Below are 22,708 nucleotides of genomic sequence, written 5' to 3' on the forward strand. Positions count from 1 at the left end.
TTCCATAATTCTTCCTCTAATTTAAATCCTTTATTTACATGAAGTAGATTTGTATGAAAGGGAATACAGCCTACAAATCTAGGAATAAAAAACAAAATAACAACAATGAAATAAAAACACAAAAACTAGTGTTCTGATGCTGTCCCTGAATATAGGCCTGGGGCTTCTTTTATCACTCTGATATATTACCCACGCAGGGCAAAATGCATGACATGGAAGGCAACATGAAAGATTCCAAGGACAGGAATCTGTAACTCCTTTTATCCCTTCTAATAAAGAACAAAATACTCACTGAAAATATTCTCATGTTAAGTTCTTAACAAGGGACAAACAGATCTGTTACCTGATGATGATGAAAATAAAATATATTTAACCTAGAGTACAGTATGATGTTAGCAATCTGACAGTGAAAAATGACAATTTCCACTGAGGAAAATTTCTACATAATTGAAGTTTATCTATGTGCCAAATATCTTTCCATTTGAAACATTACTGATTTTTTTCCTCTACCTTAACATCTTTACTAGGCTCATCCTTATAACCACATGTTTATTCTAAGAGGTCATATTTATGTGATAACCGCAATGCTATTATATGTTATTGTGCCATTGTTCCCATATAAAATAGCTCTATCCTGCAGTGTAGTTATTCAGCCAATGCTTCCTCCTTCCTATACTGTTACTTTATTATACCTAAACAGAACACATACCAACAGCATTTACTTTCTGGTCCTTAGTTGTAGTGGCCAGAAATCCTGCCTTCATAAAGCATACAATAAATTTACATGGTGCCTAGTACTTACAAACTTCATGGGTTACTTAAACATCCCCAAACTTAAAGAGAAAATAATCTTCTTCTTGGTTATATCAGATAATGTCCTTAACCTTGTAAGATCCATACTGAAGTATTTAGGGGTACAACTTACTTTCAAATGGTTAGGGGTGTAGGTGAGGATTAGCATATTAGACAGAATAAGCAATTGTGGCAAAAAATAACCATTAAATTTAAATGAAAGGTATCCAAGTGTTAAATGAACTATATATACTTCTAATCTTTCAGAATGTATAAAAGTTTATAAGATAAAAAGATAGAAAAAAGATGAACACAGTGTATCAAGCAAATGCCTATGTGTAAAACTGGTAGAATAATAACTGAATTGAACCTGTAAGATAGAGAAAATAGATTTAAAAAATTTTAGAAGAAAAACTGGGGGGAAAAGTAAAGTAATACCAAAAAATCACCTGTATGCAAGAGTAGGAAATGACCAGCAGGTGTAAGAAGCAGAAATAAATGTAACCTAAGAGAACAGGAGGTTTTCTCCCTTTTTACAATTTGAGAACAGTACAGTCGTCCCTTGGTATCCTTAGGGGATTAGTTCCAGGACCCATGCAAATACCAAAATCCATGGATATTATATAAAACGGCACAGTATTTGCACATAATCTATATGTGCGAAAAGGCTACAGAAGGGAATGCCTACACATAACTTCATTTGTGTGGATTCAGTGTAGTGCTCCATACATGGCAAATTCAAGTTCTGATTTTGGAACTTACTAAAATTTTTTTTCCTGAATATTTTCACTCTGAGGTTGGTTGAATTAGTAGATGGTAAACGTACAGATACACAGGGCCAACTGTATTTTTATATCCTGTAACTTTACAAAGTCACCATTTACTAACAGTAATCTGCCTTAAAATAAAATTATTTTCCCTGATTACAAAAGTGATTGCTATAGAGACATATACCTTACACCTTACCATCCAGAGATTTAGTATATATCCCCAATTTTTAAAAAAGAATACATGCCCAGCCAGTGTGGCTCAGTGGATTGAGAATTGTCTCATGGACTAAGAAGTCCTGGTTTGATTCCCGGTTGGGGCACATGACCAGGTTGGGGGCCCCATGGGAAGTGGGGAGCATGCAGGAGGCAGCCAATCTATGTGCCTCTTTCACATCAATGTTTCTTTTCTCTCTCTCTCTCTCCCTTCCTCTCTCTCTAAAAAGTAAAAATAAATAAAAAACATATTGTTTTAATCGGGTACCAAGAGCATTTTACCCCAACATAAAAGTGTATTTCCTTCCTGACCTGGCCAGTATGGCTCAGTTGGTTGAGCATCTCAATCAGATCACTGACAGGGTACTGGTTCAATTCCCAGTCAGGACACATGCCCGGGTATTCTGTCTAGATCCCCAGTAGGGGGCGTGCAGGAGGCAGCCAATCGATGTTTTCACTTGGATGTTTTTCTCTCTCCTTCTCCCTCTCTCTCTCCTTAAAAATCAATTTTTATAAATCTTTTTTAAAAAATAGTGTATTTCCGCCCAGCTGGTGTGGCTCAGTGGTTGAGCATCAACCCATGCACTGAGATCGCCGTTTCAATTGTTAGTCAGAGCAACATGCCCAGGTTGTGGGCCAGATCCCCAGTGGGGGACTGCAGGAGGCAGCCAATCTATGTTCTCTCTCATCAATGTTTCCATCTCTCTCTCTCCTTCTCCCTTCCTCTCTTTCTAAAAATCAATCATGAAAAAATAATAATAAAAAACTCTATTTCCTTCCTAAGGAACTTGAGTCATCAACTGTGTTTTAGGTATCATGTGTTGACCAATGCTTCTCATATTTGATATGTATTCACTATGATCTTGAAGCACTAAATACCATTAACAAAACTGTTCTCTTGTATAACAAAGGTAGTCTTCCAGGAACTATCATGTCCTATATTTCAGTAATATACTTAGGTGCCTTTACTGCACTCTTTGAAACACTACTTCTATAATGTGACTCCAAACTTAAACCACAATATCCACTTCTTCACTATAAACCAGTCAAATCATTTTTTACAAACAACTATCTACACCTCACAGTTACAAGTGAAAACTCAAGATAAAGAGGGTGTGTCTACAATTATAAGCATATTTCAACACACCCACTTTTTTAGATTAGCTAGCTGGCTCAGAAGTGAAAGTAAGCAGTTCTTTTTAAAATATAAACTAAATCACCCTGGCTGGTTTGGCTAAGCGGTTAGAGCATCAGCCCACGGACCAGAGTCCCGGGTTCGGTTCCTGCTAAGGGCACGTACCTCGGTTGCAGTTTGTCCCCAGCCCTGGTTAGGTTCTGTGGGTGGCAGTCACTCGATGTGTCCCTTTCACATGGATGTTTCTCTTTCTCTCTCTCTCTCTCTCCCCCTCTCCCTTCCCCCTCCTACTCTATCCAAACAAAAAATGGAAAAATGTCCTCGGGTGAGGATAAAAATTTTTTAAAATATAAACTAAATCAATCACAAAGAACACAAACATCAATGATTAAAACCTACCAAATGGCCCTGGCCGGTTTGGCTCAGCGGTTAGAGCGTCTGCCTGCGGTCCGGAGAGACCCGGGTTCGGTTCCCGCTAAGGGCATGTACTTCGGTTGCAGTTTGTCCCCGGCCCTGGTTGGTCGTGCGGGTGGCAGCCACTAGATGTGTCCCTTCACGTCGATGTTTCTCTCTCTCTCTCCCTTCCTCTCTCTCCCTCCCACTCTATCTGTACAAAAAATGGAAAAATATCCTCGGGTGAGGATAAAAAAAAAAAAAAAAACCTACCAAATGTATTACATCTCTATCACTAACTTATGATATGCAACTTAAAAATACCAAAGTGGAAATGTACATAAAATTTAGATTTCTATGCTAATATGAAATTACTTTATACCATTTCAAAAAGTTTATACACAAGTAGACAGTAACCCATGTAAGGGACTGTGACTTTCAACCTGCCTAAACACACACACACACACACACACACAATGGATCCAGCCACTACTATATCTATCCAGATCCTGCATTTCATCTTAAACTCACTCTTACTACTTCACCCTTCTCCCATATTATATATATCCCAAACCATCTGCCTCTGCCTCCTTTCAGGAAATCTGAATGTACAAATAAAACAATTCTACCAAAGGTGTTACTGATGATAAAGTGAGGGGAAATGAAGGTATGAAAAAGACATGGAAATTTTTGAGAACTTGTAAGTTAAATTTTTGAAGAAAATAAATTATGAAAAGTTGAAACTGGGTAGAATTTTCTGAAGATAGATTTGCAATGTTGCTGATTGAGTACCTCAAAATATCTTTCCCCATAGAAATTAAAATTCTACTATAATCTATGGCTCCTCTTGGTGAACAAGCAACTGGTTTAGTTGGGTTTTTAAATCATCCTCATGAGCCATCAATCATTCAATCACTATTATAAATTAACAAAATCGGGGTTTTTTTCCCCTACCACAAACTGGACAATGAAGAATGAAAAGTGCTAAAAGATTAAATGATTAAGTACATGTTTCAGAACTGCAATGTTTAGAGCACTGGAGTTCTGAATAGGAATACAGGAGACTTACGAAACTTGAGTAATGAATTAAGACAGTATGTTATCACCCTGGTCGGTTGCTCAGTGGTTAGAGCTTCAGCTCGAGGACCAATGGGTCTCGGGTTCAATTCCCAGTCAGGGGCACATACCTGGGTTGCAAATTCAATCCCAATCAACCAATCAACGTTTCTTCCCTTTCTCTCTCTCCCCCAATCCACTCTCTAAAAATCAATGGAAAAAATATCCCCAAGTGAGGATTAACAAACAAACAGTAAGCTATCAGAAATACCAAAGAAAGAAGATTCAAATATCTTCTAGATTCAAATATCTTTTAAATGTCGGCACTACTGACATTTTGACCAGATAATTCTTCACTATAGGAGAGTCTATCCTGTGCACTGTAAGATGTTTTGGCAACATCTCTGTACTCTACCCCACTATATGCCAGTAGCATCCCTCAGGTTGTGACAAACAAAACTGTCTCTAGACTACTTACCAATATTTTAGTGTCTGTTTTGTATATAATGTTTTAACTATATGTTAATTTTTTACAGAACACAAAACTGCATAAATACCATGATGTAAACTCGTAATAATAGGCATTTTAAAAGACTGAAAGATTAATTATTATAAAGGTATAAAATTGTGTTGGAGAGCGCAGCCAGTGCAGTTCAGTGGTTGAGCATCGACCCATGGACCAAGAGATCACCAGTACAATTCCAGGTCAGGGCACATGCCCATGTTGCGGGCTCAATCCTCAGTGGGGGGAGTGTACAGGAGGCAGCCAATCGATGTGTCTCCCTCATCGATGTTTCTCTCTCTCTCCCCTTCTCCCTTCCTCTCTCTCTCTAAAAAAATCAGTAAAACATATTTTAATTTATTTTTAAATCCTCACCCAAGGATATTTTTCTATTTATTTTCAGATAGAGTGGGAGGGAGGGAAACAGCGATGTGTCTCACATTGACCGGTTGCCTCCCATACAACCACAACCAGGACCAGGGATGAACCTCAACCGTGGTATGTGCCCTTGACCAGAAGTGAACTCGCGACTCATTGGTCCATTGGCCGACACTCTAACCGCTGAGCCAAACGGGCCAGGGCAATAAAACATTTTTTTTTAAGTGTATTGGAAAAAGAATTATGGATTTTCTTAAATTGTATGTACTAATGTTTGCTAATGATGTTCTAGTACTTCAATTTCATAAAATACATTTTATCCATTTATATGTTGTAACTAATAGATTTCAAACAAAAGCAGGCCTGGAAACACCATAATTATAATTTTGTTTTTTTGTTTTTTTACTGATTTTAGAGAGAGAGGAAGGGGAGGGAGAGAGAGAGAAACATCAGTGAGAGAGAATACCAATTAGCGGTCTCCTGCATGACCCCCAACTGGGGATTTGGCCCACAACCTGGGCATTTGCCCTAACCAAGAACTGAAAAGGCGACCTCTTGGTGCACTCAACCAGTGAGCCACACCGGCCGGGCAGCTGTTGTCATTTTTTGCCAATTTAAGGGAAAAGAGATCAGTGACCCTAACTAAATAGTCAGGTATTGTATGCTTTGTTTCATTTATTTGTTGTTGCTCCTCAACCAAGGATATTTTTCCATTGATTTCTAGATAGAATGGAAGGGACGGAGGGAGGGAGAGAAACAATATGAGAGAGACACATCTACTGGCTGCCTCTAGCACACACACAGACCTGCAATCCCTTGGTCCTCAGACTGATGTTCTAACCACTGACCCAAAGCGGTCAGAGGTATTGCATGTTTTAAAAATTCTTGCAACACCAGGCTGGTGTGGCTCATGGGATTGAGCATTGTCCCATGGACTGAGAGGTCCCAGTTTCATTCCCAGTGAGGGCACATGCCTGGGTTGGGGGCTTCATCGCCAGTGTGGAGCATGCAGGAGGCAGCTGATCAATGTTTCTCTCTCACACTGATGTTTCTATGTCTCTCTCTCTAAAAAAAAAAAAAATTATTCAATAAAAAACATATTTTAAAAAAATAAGAAAAATAAAATTATTGCAACTAGTTGAAAATTGCTGATGTATGGGATGGCTTAAAATGGGCCTTCCTAAACTGACACAGCTAACTAGATTATTAATCTGCAGTTAAAAAGATAGTCAGGGCTCCATAAAAGACAAAATGTACTCTAGCACACTGCTGATGAGAATGCAGACTGGTGCAGCCACTATGGAAAACAATATGGTGTTTTCTCAAACAATTAACAATGGAACTGCCATTTGACCCAGTGATCCCACTTCTTGGAATATATCCTAAGAAGCCTGTAACACCCGTCAGGAAGAATATATGTACCCCTATGTTCAAAGCAGCACAATTTACAATAGCTGAGATCTGGAAACAGCCCAAGTGACCATCAGGAGATAAGTAGATAAAAAAAAGCTGTGGCACAAAGCTGTATTACACAATGGAATACTATGCAGCTATAAGAAAGAGAGATCTCTTACCTTTCGAGATGACATGGAGGGACCTGGAGAATATTATGCTAAGCAAAATAAGCCAGTCAGAGAAAGACAAGTACCACATGATTTCACTTATTTGTGGGACATAATGAACAAAATAAACTGTCGACCAAAAGAGATCCAAAATCATGGAAGTAGGGAACAGACTGACAAACCTCAGAGGGATGGGGGGGTGGGAGCGGTGGGAAGAGATAAATCAAAGAATTTATATGCATATATGCACAATCAATCTACACCTAGGCTGGGGAAGGCGGAGGGCGGTGTCAATGGGGAAAAAAGGGGGACAGCTTTAATACTTTTAACATTAAAAAAAAAAAAAGTAGACTAAAAAAAAAGAAGTGAAAGAAATAGTTTATACTTTTAATACTTTGGGCCAAACTTCCAGAAAACTTATTTCTATAGGATGTATGGTACAAAGGAAAGTATTTACACCAGATTTTTAAATATTAAAAAAATGTCATACTCTAAAGTTCATTTTATGTACAATTTCATCAAACCAAAATGTTAAGGGATTGAAGTTACTGCTACAGCTAAAATACACTCAAACACACCAATTAATTTTTTTTAAAAAGACACCAACTATCCGACATATTTGTATTAAAAAGTAATCATCTCAAATACATAAAAAGTCTTTGAATTATATTTAATAAAATAGGTCCAATAAATTTCTAATGTGGTTACAAATAATTTTTAAAAAGCATTTTATGACCCTGGCTGGTTTGGCTCAGAGGTTAGAGCATCGGCCCACAGACCAAAAAGTCTCGGGATCGATTCTGGTCAAGGGCATGTACCTTGGTTGTGGTTCGGACCCTGGCACTGGCTTGGATGGTGCAGAAGGCAACCAATCGATGTGTCTCTCTCACACGGGTGTTTCTCTCACTCTCTCTCTCTCAATCTCTGTCTCTGTCTCTCCCTGCCTCTCCTTCCCACTCAATCTGAAAATAAACAGAAAAATGTCCTTGGGTAAGGACTTAAAAAATTAATTAATTTTTAAAAAGGGCATTTTTGGTATATATTTGAGTATATATCTACATAGACACTTACTGGAATCTAGAAATTTTATACTATCTTCCTACAAATACAGCATAGGTTGGGACATGTGCTAGAAATGGACAGCATTAGAAAAGTTTAAATTTTATAATTATAAACACTTTATCTTCCAGCTTTTCATCCATATTAAGAACAAGAAAAATTAATATAAAACAGTAACTGATAAAGTTAGAAAGGAAGAAGTAACTAAAAGGGCTTATTAAGTACCTAAAAATGATTTACACTTTAACATTAAATCCATATTTCCACTACTAATTTTCCTAATCTACACAAATATATTCTTTCTCTCATACACTAAAACAAATACAAAATTCCATTTGAATGTATTCTATTCTACATATCTCATCATTTCAACTTCTTACAAACTTGACAATAGCTCAGATTAATAGATGAAAATAGTATAGTATATTACCATAAACTTACAATTATCTCCATGTACCCAAATGCTACAATCTTAATGCTGATTTTAAAATATTCATGTGGTGTGTTTTTTTTTTTTTAATTTCTGCTTAAAACATCAAAAAGTGCAACAAGCCTTTTAACCACTGCAAATGCAAAATGATACTTTATAAATGATTTCAGAGCTCTGAATTTAGAAAATGTTCATCTGCCCAGGCCAGGTAGCTCAGTTGGTTAGAGCACTGTCCCCATACGCCAAGGTTTCAGGTTTGATCCCCAGTTAGGGCACATACAAAAATCAACCAATGAATGCATAAATGAGTGGAACAATAAATCGATGTTTCTCTCTCTCCTCCCTTCTTCTCTCTCTCTAAAAAAATCAATAAATATTTTTAAAAATAAAAGTAAAATGTTACTCTGTGAGCCCTGGCCAGTTTAGCTCAGCGGTTAGTGTCGGCCCGCAGACCAGAGAGTCCAGGGTTCGGTTCCTGCTAAGGGCACATATCTTGGTTATGGCACATATCCCCAGCCTGGTTGGGGTCGTGTGGGTGGCGACCAGTTGATGTGTCTCTCTTACATCGATGTTTCTCTCTCTCTCTTTCCCCCTCCTCTCTCTCATACTCTATCTGAAGAAAAATGCAAAAGTGTCCTCAGGTGAGGATAAAAAAATAAATAAAATGTTACTCTGTGGATAAAAGAAAATGTTTGTGTAACAAGGATTTTAACCCACAAAGATTATGCTGTTACTTTACTTTTTTTTTCTTCAACCATCAGACTACATCAGTTTCTATTTACTATTTCGTTCTTTTTTTAAGACATTTTATATACTACATTAGTAGTTTAAAGTACCTCAAGTGTTTGTCTTACTTTTTAGTACCTCATACAAGTCAGTGTCTAACTTCTTATAATCACAAAAAGTGAAAACAGACAGAAAAGTGATTTGTTGGAAGCCACATTTAGAACGTAAACACAAATGTTAAACGAAAAGTATAGAGGATCTCTAGAACAAGATGCTAAAACTAAACATCTACTACTAGAAGCTGTTAATCTAAAATTTATTATCTAACAAATGAATACTACAAACTACAGCAGAAGTTTACCTACAAAGTTATCAAACTCGGACTAAGTAGAATACAAGACAAAAATATGCTTGGCGGTGCAATCATAAGTCAAAGTTACAAACAAAAGAACACAATATACTACACGAAATATTCAGATATTTTCTAAATTATCGAACTAGGTTATACTCATCCAAAGCATTCCGGATATTTTTTTCGATCCAATTCTTTAAAAATACGTTAGGGTTTTTAAGTATACTTTGGCAAGTCAAAAAGTTTATCTAAAATAAAGCACTTTACACAACAAAATGGTGTAGCTGTTCCTAGGATACAATAGAAACAAAAATCATCTTCAAAACCCAATCAATAAAATATATGCTTTCAGTAAATTTAACTCCACTTTGGGGGGTCAAGGGTTTCCTCTGTTTTGACAACTACCCTGAAATGTCTATTCCACCTGAGAGTTTAATAAAACTCTTCAAGTTGGGTCACCCAGGGACCGTCACTCAGCCCACAGATAAAAGAACATCCCCAAACGGCTTACCTTCTGCTGAACCAAACCCTTTTCCCTGAGCAACAGAACGTTTTCAATGAACATAAACACACCTTCCTCCGATCTCTCTCCAAACACTCCGGCACAGCGGAAGCCACTCGGCTCAGACAGGCAGGAGACCACAGTTGCCCCTCCACCCGCGGCCCCTACAGAGAACCGGGTCGGTCTGGATCGCCGCCCCTGGTAAAGAACAATTCACCAGCCCGGCCGCACAGAGAGCGCAACTTCCCACGAGCCTGCACCGCGGTGCAGACTCCGGAATCCGCCACCGGGCTGGGGATGAGGGCGGAAGGGTGAGAAGGGTGAGCGCGCAACCAGGGCAGCAAAGAACGCCGGCCCCGCGGCGGCTGCCCCGGCGCCCGGTGAGCAGGCTGGAGTGATGGAGCCACTGGCCTGGGCTCCGCGGCTCTCCCCTGGAGACCCGGATCTCCCGACTTTGCTTCTCTGAGAGGCGACCCCCCAATCCCCTGCCACCGGGGCGGCAGGGGGCGGCGAAGGCCTCGCCGGAGGCTCGGAGCCTCCTCGGCCCGCCACGGAAGGGAACGCGGTCAGGGTACGAGGGACAATAGGGAGCGGGGAGCACTACGCGCCAGAGTGGCGCCGCCGGCCGGCCGGGCTGACTGACGCGCCCGCCGCGCCGCACGCCTGGGCTCTGCTCGGCCGGGCCGCCGCTGCCGCCGCGCGGTCCGCGGGGGTCACGGCGCCCCCGGCGCTCCGGGTCGTGCCTCACCTCCCAGCCCCGCCGCCCAGGACAGGAGCAGAATTAACACTCTCAGCAACACCATCTTCCGCTGCCGCCGCCTCCTCACGGGTTAACAGCAGCACATCGATCCGGAGGGAGAAGCTGAAGGGGCTTGGTCCGGAGACTCTACGGGAAGCCGGGACCTCCCCCGGCAGGAGAAACGGCGAAGCACCTCCCTCTCGCTCCACTTCAGGGGCCGGCAACGCGTCCAGCTTCTCCAAAACAGGGACCTCCCTCCCCCTCGTTCGTTTCCTTCCTCTCTTCCCCGCTTTCCTTCCCTCGCTCCTTTCCTCTTCTCTATCTCCCTCCCCCAAGCCTGGGACCTGCCTCCTTCCTCACCACGTGACGCACGGGCGCCCAACGGGCACGCGGAGCCGCGCCCCTTCCTCCTGCCCCTCCCCCTCCCCCAGGCGTCCCAGGGGCGCGCGCATGCGCGCGAAGGCCGGTTCTCGGGCTGCTAGGCCCGCCGCCGCTTCCTGTCCGCCGGCGGAGAGCTAGGATTGGGCTTGGGGGGCGGAGTTCCCTCTGGTCCCGCCCCCCGGCGGGAGCGCGTCTCAGCGGATCGTGCTCCGCTACTTCTTACAGCTGCTGAGACCTGTGCGTTGGAGAAAAATGAGAGAGTGAAAGATGTTTAGGACTGTTTTCCATTTCTTAACTTCGCAAGGAACGTTTTTTGTTTCTTTTTCGGCCTCTGGTGGTGCATGGCAGCTAGTAAGTAAACAAAAGCAAAGTACCAACAAGCAGTAATTATACTGGTGACAGCCACCCGTGATCAAAACACAAATGTTAAGACCTTCAAGCATCGTAAAGACACAACCTAAGGCGTGTTTTTTTGAGCTCTTTACAGATTGTGTCACAGACTTGGCCTTAGCCGTTCTGAAAGCCTGCAGCGTAGACCACAAAGGTCCTAAATCTCCAGCCCCCAAAATTGTCATGACCACTTTCTGTCTTGTCTCGGAAGAGAATTTTCAAATCTCCTTCACCTCAACTTCCTAACTTGTTTCAAGTTTATATTTGCTTTCTTAGTAACTCACTTTGAATCTTTAAACTCGTATTTCATGAACTACAGATTTAAGCAGAAGACCTGAACCATAGAACTTTAAAATAAATAGATGAATAAAAACGGAGAAAGATCCTTGAGGTTGGTCTTGGCAAAGACTTTTTTGGATATGACACGAAAACAAGCAATAAAAGCAAAAATAAATAAATGGACTACACCAAACTAAAAAGGTTCTGCACAGCAAAAGAAACAATGAAGAAAATGAAAAGGCAACCTTCAGAATGAGGAAAAATATTTCCAAATCATATATCTGAGATAGGGTTAATATCCAAAATATGTAAGGAATTCTTACCACTCAATAGCACAAAAGCAAACAATCCAATTTAAAAATGGGCAGAGGAACTAAATAGACATTTTCCCAAAAATATCCAAAAGACCAACAAGTACATGAAAAGATGCTCAACACCACTAGTCATTAGGGAAACACAAATCAAAATCACAATGAGATGTCACCTCACTGTGAGAACAGCTATGACCAAAATGAAAAATGTGGCAAGAAAAGGGAACCCTTGTGCACTGTTGGTGGGAATGTAAATTGGTACAGTCACTAGAAAACAATACAGAGGTTCCTCAAAAAATTAAAATAGAACTACTATATGATTCAGCAACCCCACATTTTTGTTGTTGTTAATCCTCACTATAGCATATTTTTCCATTATTATTATTATTTTTTTTTTTTTTTAGATAGAGTAAGAGGGAGGGGGAGAGACAGAGAAACATTAATGTGAGAGACACATCAATTGTTTGCCTTTGACCAAGAATCAAACTCACAACCCTTCAGTCCAAGGGCCATGCTCTAACCACTGAGCCAAATCAGTCAGGGCAGCAACTCTGCTTTTGGATATACAGTACCTGGAAAGGAAAGGAAATGAGGATCTCAAAAGAGATATCTGCATTCCCACGTTGATTGCAACATTATTCACAGTACCTATGGTATGAAACAACCCAAGTGTCTCTCTATGGATGAATGGATAAAGACAATGTGATACACACACACACACACATCAGAATATTATTCAGCTATGAGAAAGGATATCCTGCCATTTGCAACATTATGAATGAACCCTCAGTTCATTATTCTAAGTGAAATAAGTCAGACAGAAAAAAATAAATGTATGTGAACTCTAAAAGTGCCAAACTCGTAGAAACAGAACAGAATGTTGGTTACCAGATGCTGGGGGGTGGGAAAATAGGGAGATGTTGGTCAAAGGGTACAAATTTCCAGTTATAAGATGAATAACTCCTGGGAAGCTAATGGAAACTATATACTACCGCGTTATATACGTCAAGGTTACTACGAGAAATCTTAATGTCCTCACCACAAAAAATAAATGGTAATTAGGTGTTAACTAACCTTATCGTGATAATAATTTTACAATATATAAGCATATCAAATCAATACATTGTACTCATTAACTTTACACAATATTATATGTTGATTATATCTCAATAAAGCTGAAAAAATTAAATAAATAAATGTAAACAATTCAGTGGCATTTAGTAAATTCACAATGCTGTGCAACCATCACCACTATCTAGTTCCAAAACATATTCATATGGCAAGTGAGAAAAAAATCATGTATTTCATGAGCTAGAACTTTTTGATATCTTTTAATTAGATATTCTTCATCTATGTGGCATTCTGATTGCATTGGCTAAATAAGGGAATATAAATGTTAATAGTATTGATGAGAATAATATATTGGAAATTCTATGCTTCTTTTTATTCTGACTTTTTTTTTTTTTTTTTTTTTTTGCTTTTAAAAATGTTTTTATTGATTTTAGAGAGAGAACAAGGGAGAGAGGTAAAGAGGGAGAAACATTAGGCACCCCATCCGGGGAACAAACCTGCAATCTGGGCATGTGCCCTGACGAGACATCAAACTGGTGACCCTTCAGTTTGATATCTCAACCAACTGATCCACACAGGCCAGGGCTTACTCTAAATAGTTTTTCAATTTATTACCATTAACATAAGTCAAGAGCATGTTTCTTTATTTTTTATTTTTATTTTTTTTACTCAGATAGAGTGGGAAGGAGAGAGAGGAAGAGAGAGAAACATCGATGTGAAAGGGACACATCGAGTGGCCGCCACCCACACGACCCAACCAGGGCCGGGGACAAACTGCAGCCAAGGTACGTGCCCTTAGCGGGAACCGAACCTGGGTCTCTGTGGACCGCAGGCTGACGCTCTAACCGCTGAGCCAAACCGGCCAGGGCAAGAGCATGTTTCTTTAATTCTCAGTTTGAGAAATGAATTACTATAGTTTTGCTCGAACAATAGTAAGCTCAAATTCATTCAGACGTTCTAAAATAATCATTAATTGCACCATTTATAATGAAATTATTAAAAGATGGCAGAATCTCATGAATAGATGTTTTTCACCCTTTCTTAAACTATCCAATCTTAGGGAACAGTTACATGCAACATTACAAGGTGTATCACTTGTGCTTCTTGCTTTTCTCTTTTGGTGGTGCTGTCAGCAAATGATGCTTTGATTTTGTAACTATTAGACCACCTTGTGTCATGTTTAGTGTTGCAAAGTTTTTGTTGTTGTTTTTGTCATTAAGTCCAATGATTAGAGGCAAATGGAACTTTGTCTTTAAGTTCAACTGAAAAAAATCCAAAATCATATTTTGTATTACCAAAGTGGTCACTGAAAATTATGTTTAAGATGGTATTTTTGTTTGTTTGTTTGTTTTTGTTTTTCCTTTATTGATTTGAGAGAGAGAGGAAGGGAGAGGGAGAGAGAGATAGAAACATTGATGAGAGAGAACATCGACTGGCCACCTCCTGCATGCCCCCCACTGGGGCATGTTCCCTGACCGGGAATTGAACTGGTGACTTCTTGGTTCATGGGTCGATGTTCAACCACTGACCCACACCAACAAGGCTAAGATTGTATTTCTTATTTTATTTTACTTATTTATTTATTTTTATCTTCACCTGAGGACATTTTCCCATTTTTTGTTTAGATAGAGCGAGAAAGGGAGAGAGAAAGAAAGAGAGAGAGAGAAACATGGATGTGAAAGGGACACATGCCACCCGCATGACACAACCAGGGCCGGGGACAAACTGCAACCGACGTACGTGCCCTTAACAGGAACCGAACCCGGGTCTCTCTGGACCACAGGCCGATGCTCTAACCGCTGAACCAAACCGGCCAGGGCTGTATTTCTTATTTTAAAACATGAATACACTCCATACCAGCATCATAATGAATGGTATTCTAATGTTACAAATTTGGACCAGTATTCGGTTTGAAGTTTTAACTTCCTACATTTTTGGTGTTTTGCAAATATATGGTTGACTGATGAAATGTGGAAATATAAAGTCTGCATTTATACCATGATAGACTGCCTGGGTTTGACTCCCAGCTCTACCATTTATAAGCTGTGTGGTTTTGGCCATTTCACCAATTTGACCTCAATATTTCTTTTGTAAAATGAGAATGATAAAATATTTGCCTCACCCTGGCTGGTTTGGCTCCGCGATTAGAGTATCAGCCCTCATTTGTGGTTCATCCCCGGCCCTGGTTGGGGTCATGGGCGGGAGGCGGCAGGGGGCAACCAGTTGATGTGTCTTTCTCACATCGGTGTTTCTCTTTTCTTCCCTCCCACTCTATCTGAAGATAAATAGGAAAATATCCTCAGGTGAGGATTAAAAAAATAAATAAAGTAAAATTTAAAATATATATATATATATATTTGCTTCATGGAATTGTTGTATTTTTGTTTTGGGGTTGTAGTTTTTGTTTTTGTTTTTTTAGATTTTTAAAATTTAATTATAGAGAGAGAGGAAGGAAGGAAGAGGGAGAGAGAAACCAACGTGAAAGCAAAGTATCAATTGGCTGCCTGCTCCACGCCCCCTACTGGAGATCAAGCCTGCAACCTGGGCACGTGCTCTGACCTGGAATCAAACCAGCAAACCTCAGGTGCACCAGATGATACCCAACCAAGTGAGCCACACTGGCCAGGGCTTATAAAATTATTTTGATAATTAAAGTTAAATTAATTAACATTTATAAAATGATTATAACAGTGCCTGGCAGGTAATAATCGCTATATATGTGATTGTTAAGCAAAAATATATAAATATCATAGCCCTTCCATGAACACTCAAACATCCATTCAGAAAGTAATTAATAGCATTATTTCCTTAGCAATAATACACAACTTTGATGCTACCAGTATAATAAAAGATATCCTCAAGATTTAATAATGAGAACTTTGGCTATGTAAAGTATATTATACAAGTAATACTACAGAAAAATGCTTTTGCACGACTTGCAGCCAATCTGGTATGTTTCAACAGTTACATTTTATTTTATTTTTTGTAATTTTTATTAATTTATTTTTGTTACAGATATTTCTCCTTTTTCCCCCGTAGACACCCTCCTCCCGATCACCCACTCACCCCCAGCATTGTTGTCTATGTCCATTGGTTACGCATACGTGCATAAAAGTCCTTTGGTTTATCTCATCTCTCCCCCCGCACCCCTCCTCTGAGGTTTGTCAGTCTGAACAGTACTCCTTTCTATGTCTCTAGGTTTATTTTGTTCATTATATTCCACAAATAAGTAAGGTCACATGGTATTTGTCTTTCTCTGATTGACTTATTTCGCTTAGCATAATACTCTCCAGGTCCCTCCATGTCACCTCAGAGGATAAGAGATCTTTCTTTCTTACAGGTGTATAGTGTTCCATTGTGTAAATGTACTGGTTTGGTGGTGATTAACTCCTTTATCTTTTTCTTGTCTGGGAAACTCTTGATATGCCCATCAATTCTAAATGATAGCTTTGCAGAATAGAGTAATCTTGGTTGTAGGTCGTTGTTTTTCATCACTTGGAATATCTCTTGCCACTCCTTTCTGGCCTGCAAAGTTTCTTTTTTATTTTATGTTGTTTGTTTATTTATTCATTCATTCATTCATTCATTTCTGTTACAGATGCTTCTCCTTTTTCCCCCATTGACACCCTCCTCTCCTTCCCTCCCTGCCTTGTCCCCAACTTTATTGTTCGTGTCCATTGGTTATGTGTTCATGCATATAAGTTCTGTGGTTTATCTCTCCACTCCCTCTTCTGTGGATTGTCAGTCTGTACCCTACTTCCACGTCTCTGGGACTACCCTGTTCTTTAGACTGTTATGTTCATTATATTCCACAAATAAGTGAGATCATATGATATTTGTCTTTCTCTGCTTGGCTTGTTTTGCTTAGGATAATACTTTCCAGGTCCCTCCACATCATCTCAAAGGATAAGAGATCTTTCTTTCTTACAGCTGCATAGTACTCCATTGTGTATATATACCACAACTTTTTTATCCATTCGTCTAGTGATGGACACTTGGGCTGTTTCCAGATCTTACCTATTGTAAATAGTGCTGCTATGAACATGGGGATACATATATTCTTTCTGATTGGTGTTTCAGGCTTCTTAGGATATATTCCTAGAAGTGGGATCACTGGGTCAAATGGCAGATCAATTTTTAATTTTTTGAGAAAATACCATATTGTTTTCCATAGTGGTTGCACCCGTCTGCATCCCCACCAGCAGTTACTGGAGTCTCAACAATTACATTTTAAATTTACAACTCCTAATAAACTAAATGCTTGCTGGATGTCTCACTGTCATGCCAAACTCAACATATTTAACTTCCTATTTCTACTATTGGCTCTACCACTCTCCCAGGAACCAGGGATGGAGAGTAGAATCATCTTAGACTCTTCTTTGATTCTCCTTGTCTACTCATAACCAGTCACCAAGTATTAGATTCTCTCCTAAAATTGTCAATCTTGTGCCTCTAACCTTTCTACTACTGTCACCTCAATTTACAGTTATTTTCTCTTGCTTAGACTGCTACAGTCTCTCACTTCAGTCTCTGGTTCTGCTTTCAAATCTCACCTCAATCCACTGCAATTTACTTCCATTCCCATCATTCCCAAGAAGTTACTCTTTGTGGGGCTATCAGAGACCCATCAGTCATCAATGCCACTGTACACCTTCACTCCTTATCTAACCCCTTGGTCAATTAACAGTCTTTCCTCAAAATTCCCTTCTCCAATATTATCCAAATCTTCCTCTCTCCTGATTTTCTTCCTTACTTTTACTGCATCTCTTCCCTGGGGCTTTTTCTTGTCTTTATTTTTAACAATTTTTTAATTAATTAATTAATTAATTAATTATTTTTTAAGGGAGAGAGAAGAAGGGAGAAGGAGAAACAGAAGCATTGACAAGAGAGAAACATCAATTGCTGCCTCCTGCATGCCCCACCCCCACCCCCGCTGGGGGTCGAGCCCACAACCTTGGCACGTACCCTGACTGGGAATTGAACCAGTGACCTCTTGGTGCATGGGTCAATGCGCAACCACTGAGCCACACCAGCCAGGCTTCCCTTTATTTTTTAAATATCACTGTTCCACAGGATTTTGTCCTTGGCTTTCCTATCTTCTCATTCTTCACTTGCATGATTAATTTTTTACTACTCCCAGAAGCCTATGACTCACTAAGCTGTAAACTCCATGAAAACAAACCTGGGTCTGTCTGGTTTCGAATTCTATCCCATTGCCTAGCCGATAGTCAGCACTTCTCCTGGACCTGTATCCTAGTTGCACCATTTACTAGCTCTGTGACCTTGAGTACATTAAGACACTTGTGCCACAGTTTTCTCATCTTTAGAGTGGGGAAAATAGTAATACCTATCTCAGAGGGTTGCTGTGAAAGTTAAATAAATTAATAGATGTAAAGCACTTAGAATACTGCATGGCACATAATAAGCATTATAAAATTTTAGGTGTTTGTTATCATTACTTATCCAACGTTTACTAGCTAACTGCACCCTGAAGTTACACAGCCACACCAAATTCCACATGTTCCAAACTGAACAAACCCCTATCAACCTACCCAAACCATTTCTTTCTTCTTAAATTTCCTTTTTTTTAGTGGCAACACCATCCAAGTAATTAACTAAATTCCTGTCCCATCCCAGTAGGTGATCAAGTCATCTTTCATCTCCATGGTATGAAATTCTCCCATCTACCTCTACTGCCACAGCCCTAGCTCTGGTCTCCTTGTCTTACAATATCCACTCCCTGACATTTTGCCACCACTGTTGCCAGAGTAATCTTTTTCTTTTCTTTTTTATCCTCACCCAAGGGTATGTCCATTGACGAGAGAGAGAGAGACATGGATATGAGGGAGAAAAACCAATCAGCCACCCCATTCCCCCAACCCCTGCACCCCAACCCCCACTGCCCCCGCATGCACCCCCGGACATGACCCCACCAGGGATTGAACCTGAAACTCCCCAGTTTGTGCCCTGACTGGGAAATGAACCCACAACCCTTCTGTGTAAGGGAGGATGCTACAACCAGCCCAGCCACCCAACCAGGGCCAGAGTGTTCTTTTTTTTAAATTTTTTTAATAGTTTAATGTATTTTAATAGCAAACTTACAGGAACAGCACAGAAGACAGACAACATTAAAAACATGTACTTGCATGTAGGACAACTCAGTGAATGGATGGAATCTACTGTATGATAAAAATGCTACAAACACCATTTGATTGCCATCAATAAGAAATTTACTTGTTTTAAAAAAAATCCAAATGCTGGCATTGTCCAGAAAAATTTAACAGGTTTATTCATATTGTTATAAAGTTGAACTGCTGAAACTTGTTCACTGAAACATTTTGACTTGCATAAATGGCTTATGTCCCTGCATTTATATTTTAAAAATTCACACACAAATGAAAATGGAAAAACTGCCAATACCTGATTTCTGCCCCCTATTTTTAACTTGCAATCATATACTTAGGTACCTTTTGACCCCATGGAAAAAAAATATCTAATGTTCAGAACTACCAATAACAGGAAGAAGAGAATTTTTTTTTTAAACAATGAAATGTGCCCTGGCCAGTTTGGCTCAGCGGTTAGAGCGTCGGCCTGCGGTCCGGAGAGACCTGGGTTTGGTTCCTGCTAAGGGCACATACCTCAGTTGCAGTTTGTCCCCAGTCCTGGTTGGGTCGTGTGGGTGGCAACCACTCGATGTGTCCCTTTGACGTCGATGTTTCTCTCTCTCTCTCCCTCCCACTCTATCTGAACAAAATTATAAAAAAAGAATGAAATGTTTCCCATCATAGTGGATTCTTAAGCACGTTCTCCACATATGCGGCATGCTAGCTGGATGTCTTTTGGCATAATTGTTACACATTTGGCATGGAGAGCACACAGGTTGGTGTCTTCAAAAAGGCCAACCAGATAGGCCTCACTTGCCTCCTGCAAAGCACCAATAGCTGCACTCTGGAAGCGCAGATCGGTTTTGAAGTCCTGAGAAATTTCTCGCACCAGACGCTGGAAGGGAAGTTTGCAAATCAGAAGTTCAGTGGACTTCTGATAACATCTAATTTCACAAAGTGCCACTGTACCAGGCCTGTAATAATGAGGTTTCTTCACCCCTCCAGTAGAGGGTGCACTCTTGTGAGCTGCTTTGGTAACCAGTTGTTTCCTAGGTGCTTTACCACGGGTGGATTTGCGGGCAGTAAGCTTTGTAGGAATCATGGTATAGAGACCTCTTTACTTACCCCTCTTCTCCTTCGGCTGGAGGTCAGGGAGCGGGAGGCAGTGCAGGTGTTCCAGAGTGTATCTTTTTTAAAAAATACATGTATCATTTTATCCCTGGCCAGTGTGTCTCGGTTGGTTGGAGCATTGTCCTGAGCACCCAGCACCACAAGGTTTCCGGTTGGATTCCCAGTCAGGGCACATACTCAGGTTGGGGATGGGGGGTTGATCCCCAGTGGGGCCCTCGAGGGGGAGGTGAGGGGGCCCACCCACAAGTGCTTCTCACACCGATGATTCTCTCTCTCTCTCTCTCTCTCACTCGCTCTCCCCCCCCCTCCACCTTCCTCTCTCTCTAAGTCAATGAAAGCATGTCCTGGGGTGAGGAGATATATATATAACCTTCATGATCTGGTCATTGCCTTCAGTGCCAGATGAGCCTTTCATCATTTTCTTTCTTACTTTACCTTCTAAAAGTCATAGGTCAAAGATCAGAATAACAGCCCTGGCCGGTTTGGCTCAGCAGTTAGAGCGTCGGCCTGTGGTCCAGAGAGACCCAGATTCGGTTCCTGCTAAGGGCACGTACCTCGGTTGCAGTTTGTCCCCGGCTCTGGTTGGGTCATACGGGTGGCAGCCACTCGATGTGTCCCTTTCACTTTGATGTCTCTCTCTCTCTCTCTACCTCCCATTCTATCTGAACAAAAATGGAAAAATGTACTCAGGTGAGGATAAAAAAAAAAAAATCAGAATAACAGTAGTATCTGGCAGTTCGTAAGGAAATGGAAGTCACAAAGCTCGTGCATGGCAAAGCCAACACGCAAACTGAAATCTGACTCCAAAGCATGTGCTTCAATCACTAGACTGTGCTGCTATTCAACTGTGGTTGTCTTCCCAAACACATTTCCCTCCGAAACCTTTGCATAGAGTATTTCCCCCACGAGGAATACCTCTCCCATTCATCCTATATATTTAAAAAATAGGTTCAAAGAATTCCTTCAATAATTCATTTTGAGACACTTTTTTGTTAGGATTTTGCTTTCTGTGTAAAAGGGGATCAGAGAAGAAAAGAACTTAGAAAATCCACCTTTGGGGAAAAGAGAAGAGTGAAAAATGGTATTTAAAACTTAAGGTATTTAGAAGGTATGTAATAACTTTCAATTTCCTTTTGAATGTAAAGGAATTGCAATTGTTAAAGATATGGTTCCTCTGTCTGGTCCCCGGGCCGATGCTTTAACCACTGAGCCAAACCGGTCAGGGCAAAGATATGGCTCCTCTGTTAAATATTTACTAACTTTATTACCAGACAAAATTTAATATCTACCATTTACATACTTCTAATGTAGCTTTATCAAAGTACACTGTATTTGTTTAACACCTTCCCTAGTCCTTAAAGATAGTTATAAATTACAGGGGTTTTAAAAATAGGGTCTCAGAGATTTAGCAAATATATATAACAACAAATGTTTCTTGAATCTTAATGTTAGAATAAGATCCATTAGACTGATTTTTTTTTTTTTTATCCTCACCTGAGGACATTTTTGTATTTATCTTCAAATAGAGCAGGAGGGAGTGAGGGAGGAAGAGAGAAACATCTATGTGAGAGAGACACATCGACTGGCTGCCACCCACATGACCCCAACCGGGGCCTGGGACACCAAGTTATGTGCCCTTAGTGGGAACTGAACCCGGGTCTCTGTGATCTGTGGGCTGATGCTCTCTCTAATCACTGAGCCAGACCAGCCAGGGCCCATTAGACTGATTTTTTCAAACATTAGGGCTGGCTCCTCGCTGCCTAAAACCATGATTTCTTATTCTAGTATTTAAGGAGCTCCACAAAATAACTCATTTGTCCAACTTTTTCTCTTTTCTCCTTTAAATGAACCTCCTAATCCATCCAGTCAAACTGGTCTACACTTGGAGACCCAAAGCATCTTGAACTTTCCCTCCTCCATACTTTTGTCCCCCCTATTTCCTTTCTGCTTACACAGTAAAGACAGCAGGCTTGAAATAGAGTCACTTATGCTAAAGCTCCAAGTCAACAAACTGAGACTTAACTTACAGTTTCAGCTCTCCCAGAAATGGAATCTAAAACCAGTCATTAGGAATCGCTTGATCAGCACTTGTTAGGTAATCTGCCTGAATAGACTTCTGCCATTCCAGAAACTAACTTTGTAATAACCATTTTGGCCCACTATAACTTCCTTGTTCCCTCTCCCTTCTGCTTATAAAAGTCTTTCATTTTGTACAGCTCCTCAGAGCACCTTTCTACCTGCTAAATCAGATGTGCCCTGATTCGAATCGATTTTTATTCGATAAACTCTTAAAACTTTTCATATGCCTCAGTTATCTTTTAATAAGTATTACCTAGACTTTAAAAGTCTGATCATAGCCTGGTAGCTCAAAAACCAAATTAGGCTCATTGACCTGTTTGGTTTGACTTGTAGTAAATTCTTTTTCTTTTTTC

At 40.3% G+C, this 22,708-nt stretch overlaps 2 protein-coding genes across 3 annotated transcripts in view; both read right to left on the reverse strand.

Annotated features, from left to right (window-relative positions):
- ADAM10 (ADAM metallopeptidase domain 10) overlaps positions 1 to 11,102 on the reverse strand; it is a 142,532-nt gene extending 131,430 nt beyond the window's left edge. The window contains exon 1 of one of the 2 annotated variants that reach the window (XM_036271289.1): positions 10,619 to 10,643. Coding sequence is in view for 1 of the 2 variants with exons in the window: in XM_036271261.1 (XP_036127154.1) it covers positions 10,619 to 10,673 (55 nt within the window). In the remaining variant the exon portion in view is untranslated. Of the gene's footprint in view, positions 1 to 10,618 lie in introns of both variants that reach the window. The other variant, XM_036271261.1, reaches the window with a different exon arrangement.
- Positions 11,103 to 19,802: 8,700 nt separating this feature from the next.
- On the reverse strand, positions 19,803 to 20,247 carry LOC118636230 (histone H3.3A-like). Its single transcript, XM_036271300.1, has one exon. The coding sequence runs from the start codon at positions 20,245 to 20,247 to the stop codon at positions 19,837 to 19,839; it is 411 nt and encodes a 136-aa protein (XP_036127193.1). The 3' UTR covers positions 19,803 to 19,836.
- Between the last annotated feature and the right edge of the window lie 2,461 nt (positions 20,248 to 22,708).

Source organism: Molossus molossus, unplaced genomic scaffold, assembly GCF_014108415.1.
Source record: "Molossus molossus isolate mMolMol1 unplaced genomic scaffold, mMolMol1.p scaffold_m16_p_1, whole genome shotgun sequence".
Classification (NCBI taxonomy): Eukaryota; Metazoa; Chordata; class Mammalia; order Chiroptera; family Molossidae; genus Molossus; species Molossus molossus.

What these genes read in the sequence shown, in the direction of transcription:
- LOC118636230 (XM_036271300.1), bottom strand. Translation starts at nt 20,247, where the DNA reads ATGATTCCTACAAAGCTTACTGCCCGCAAATCCACCCGTGGTAAAGCA.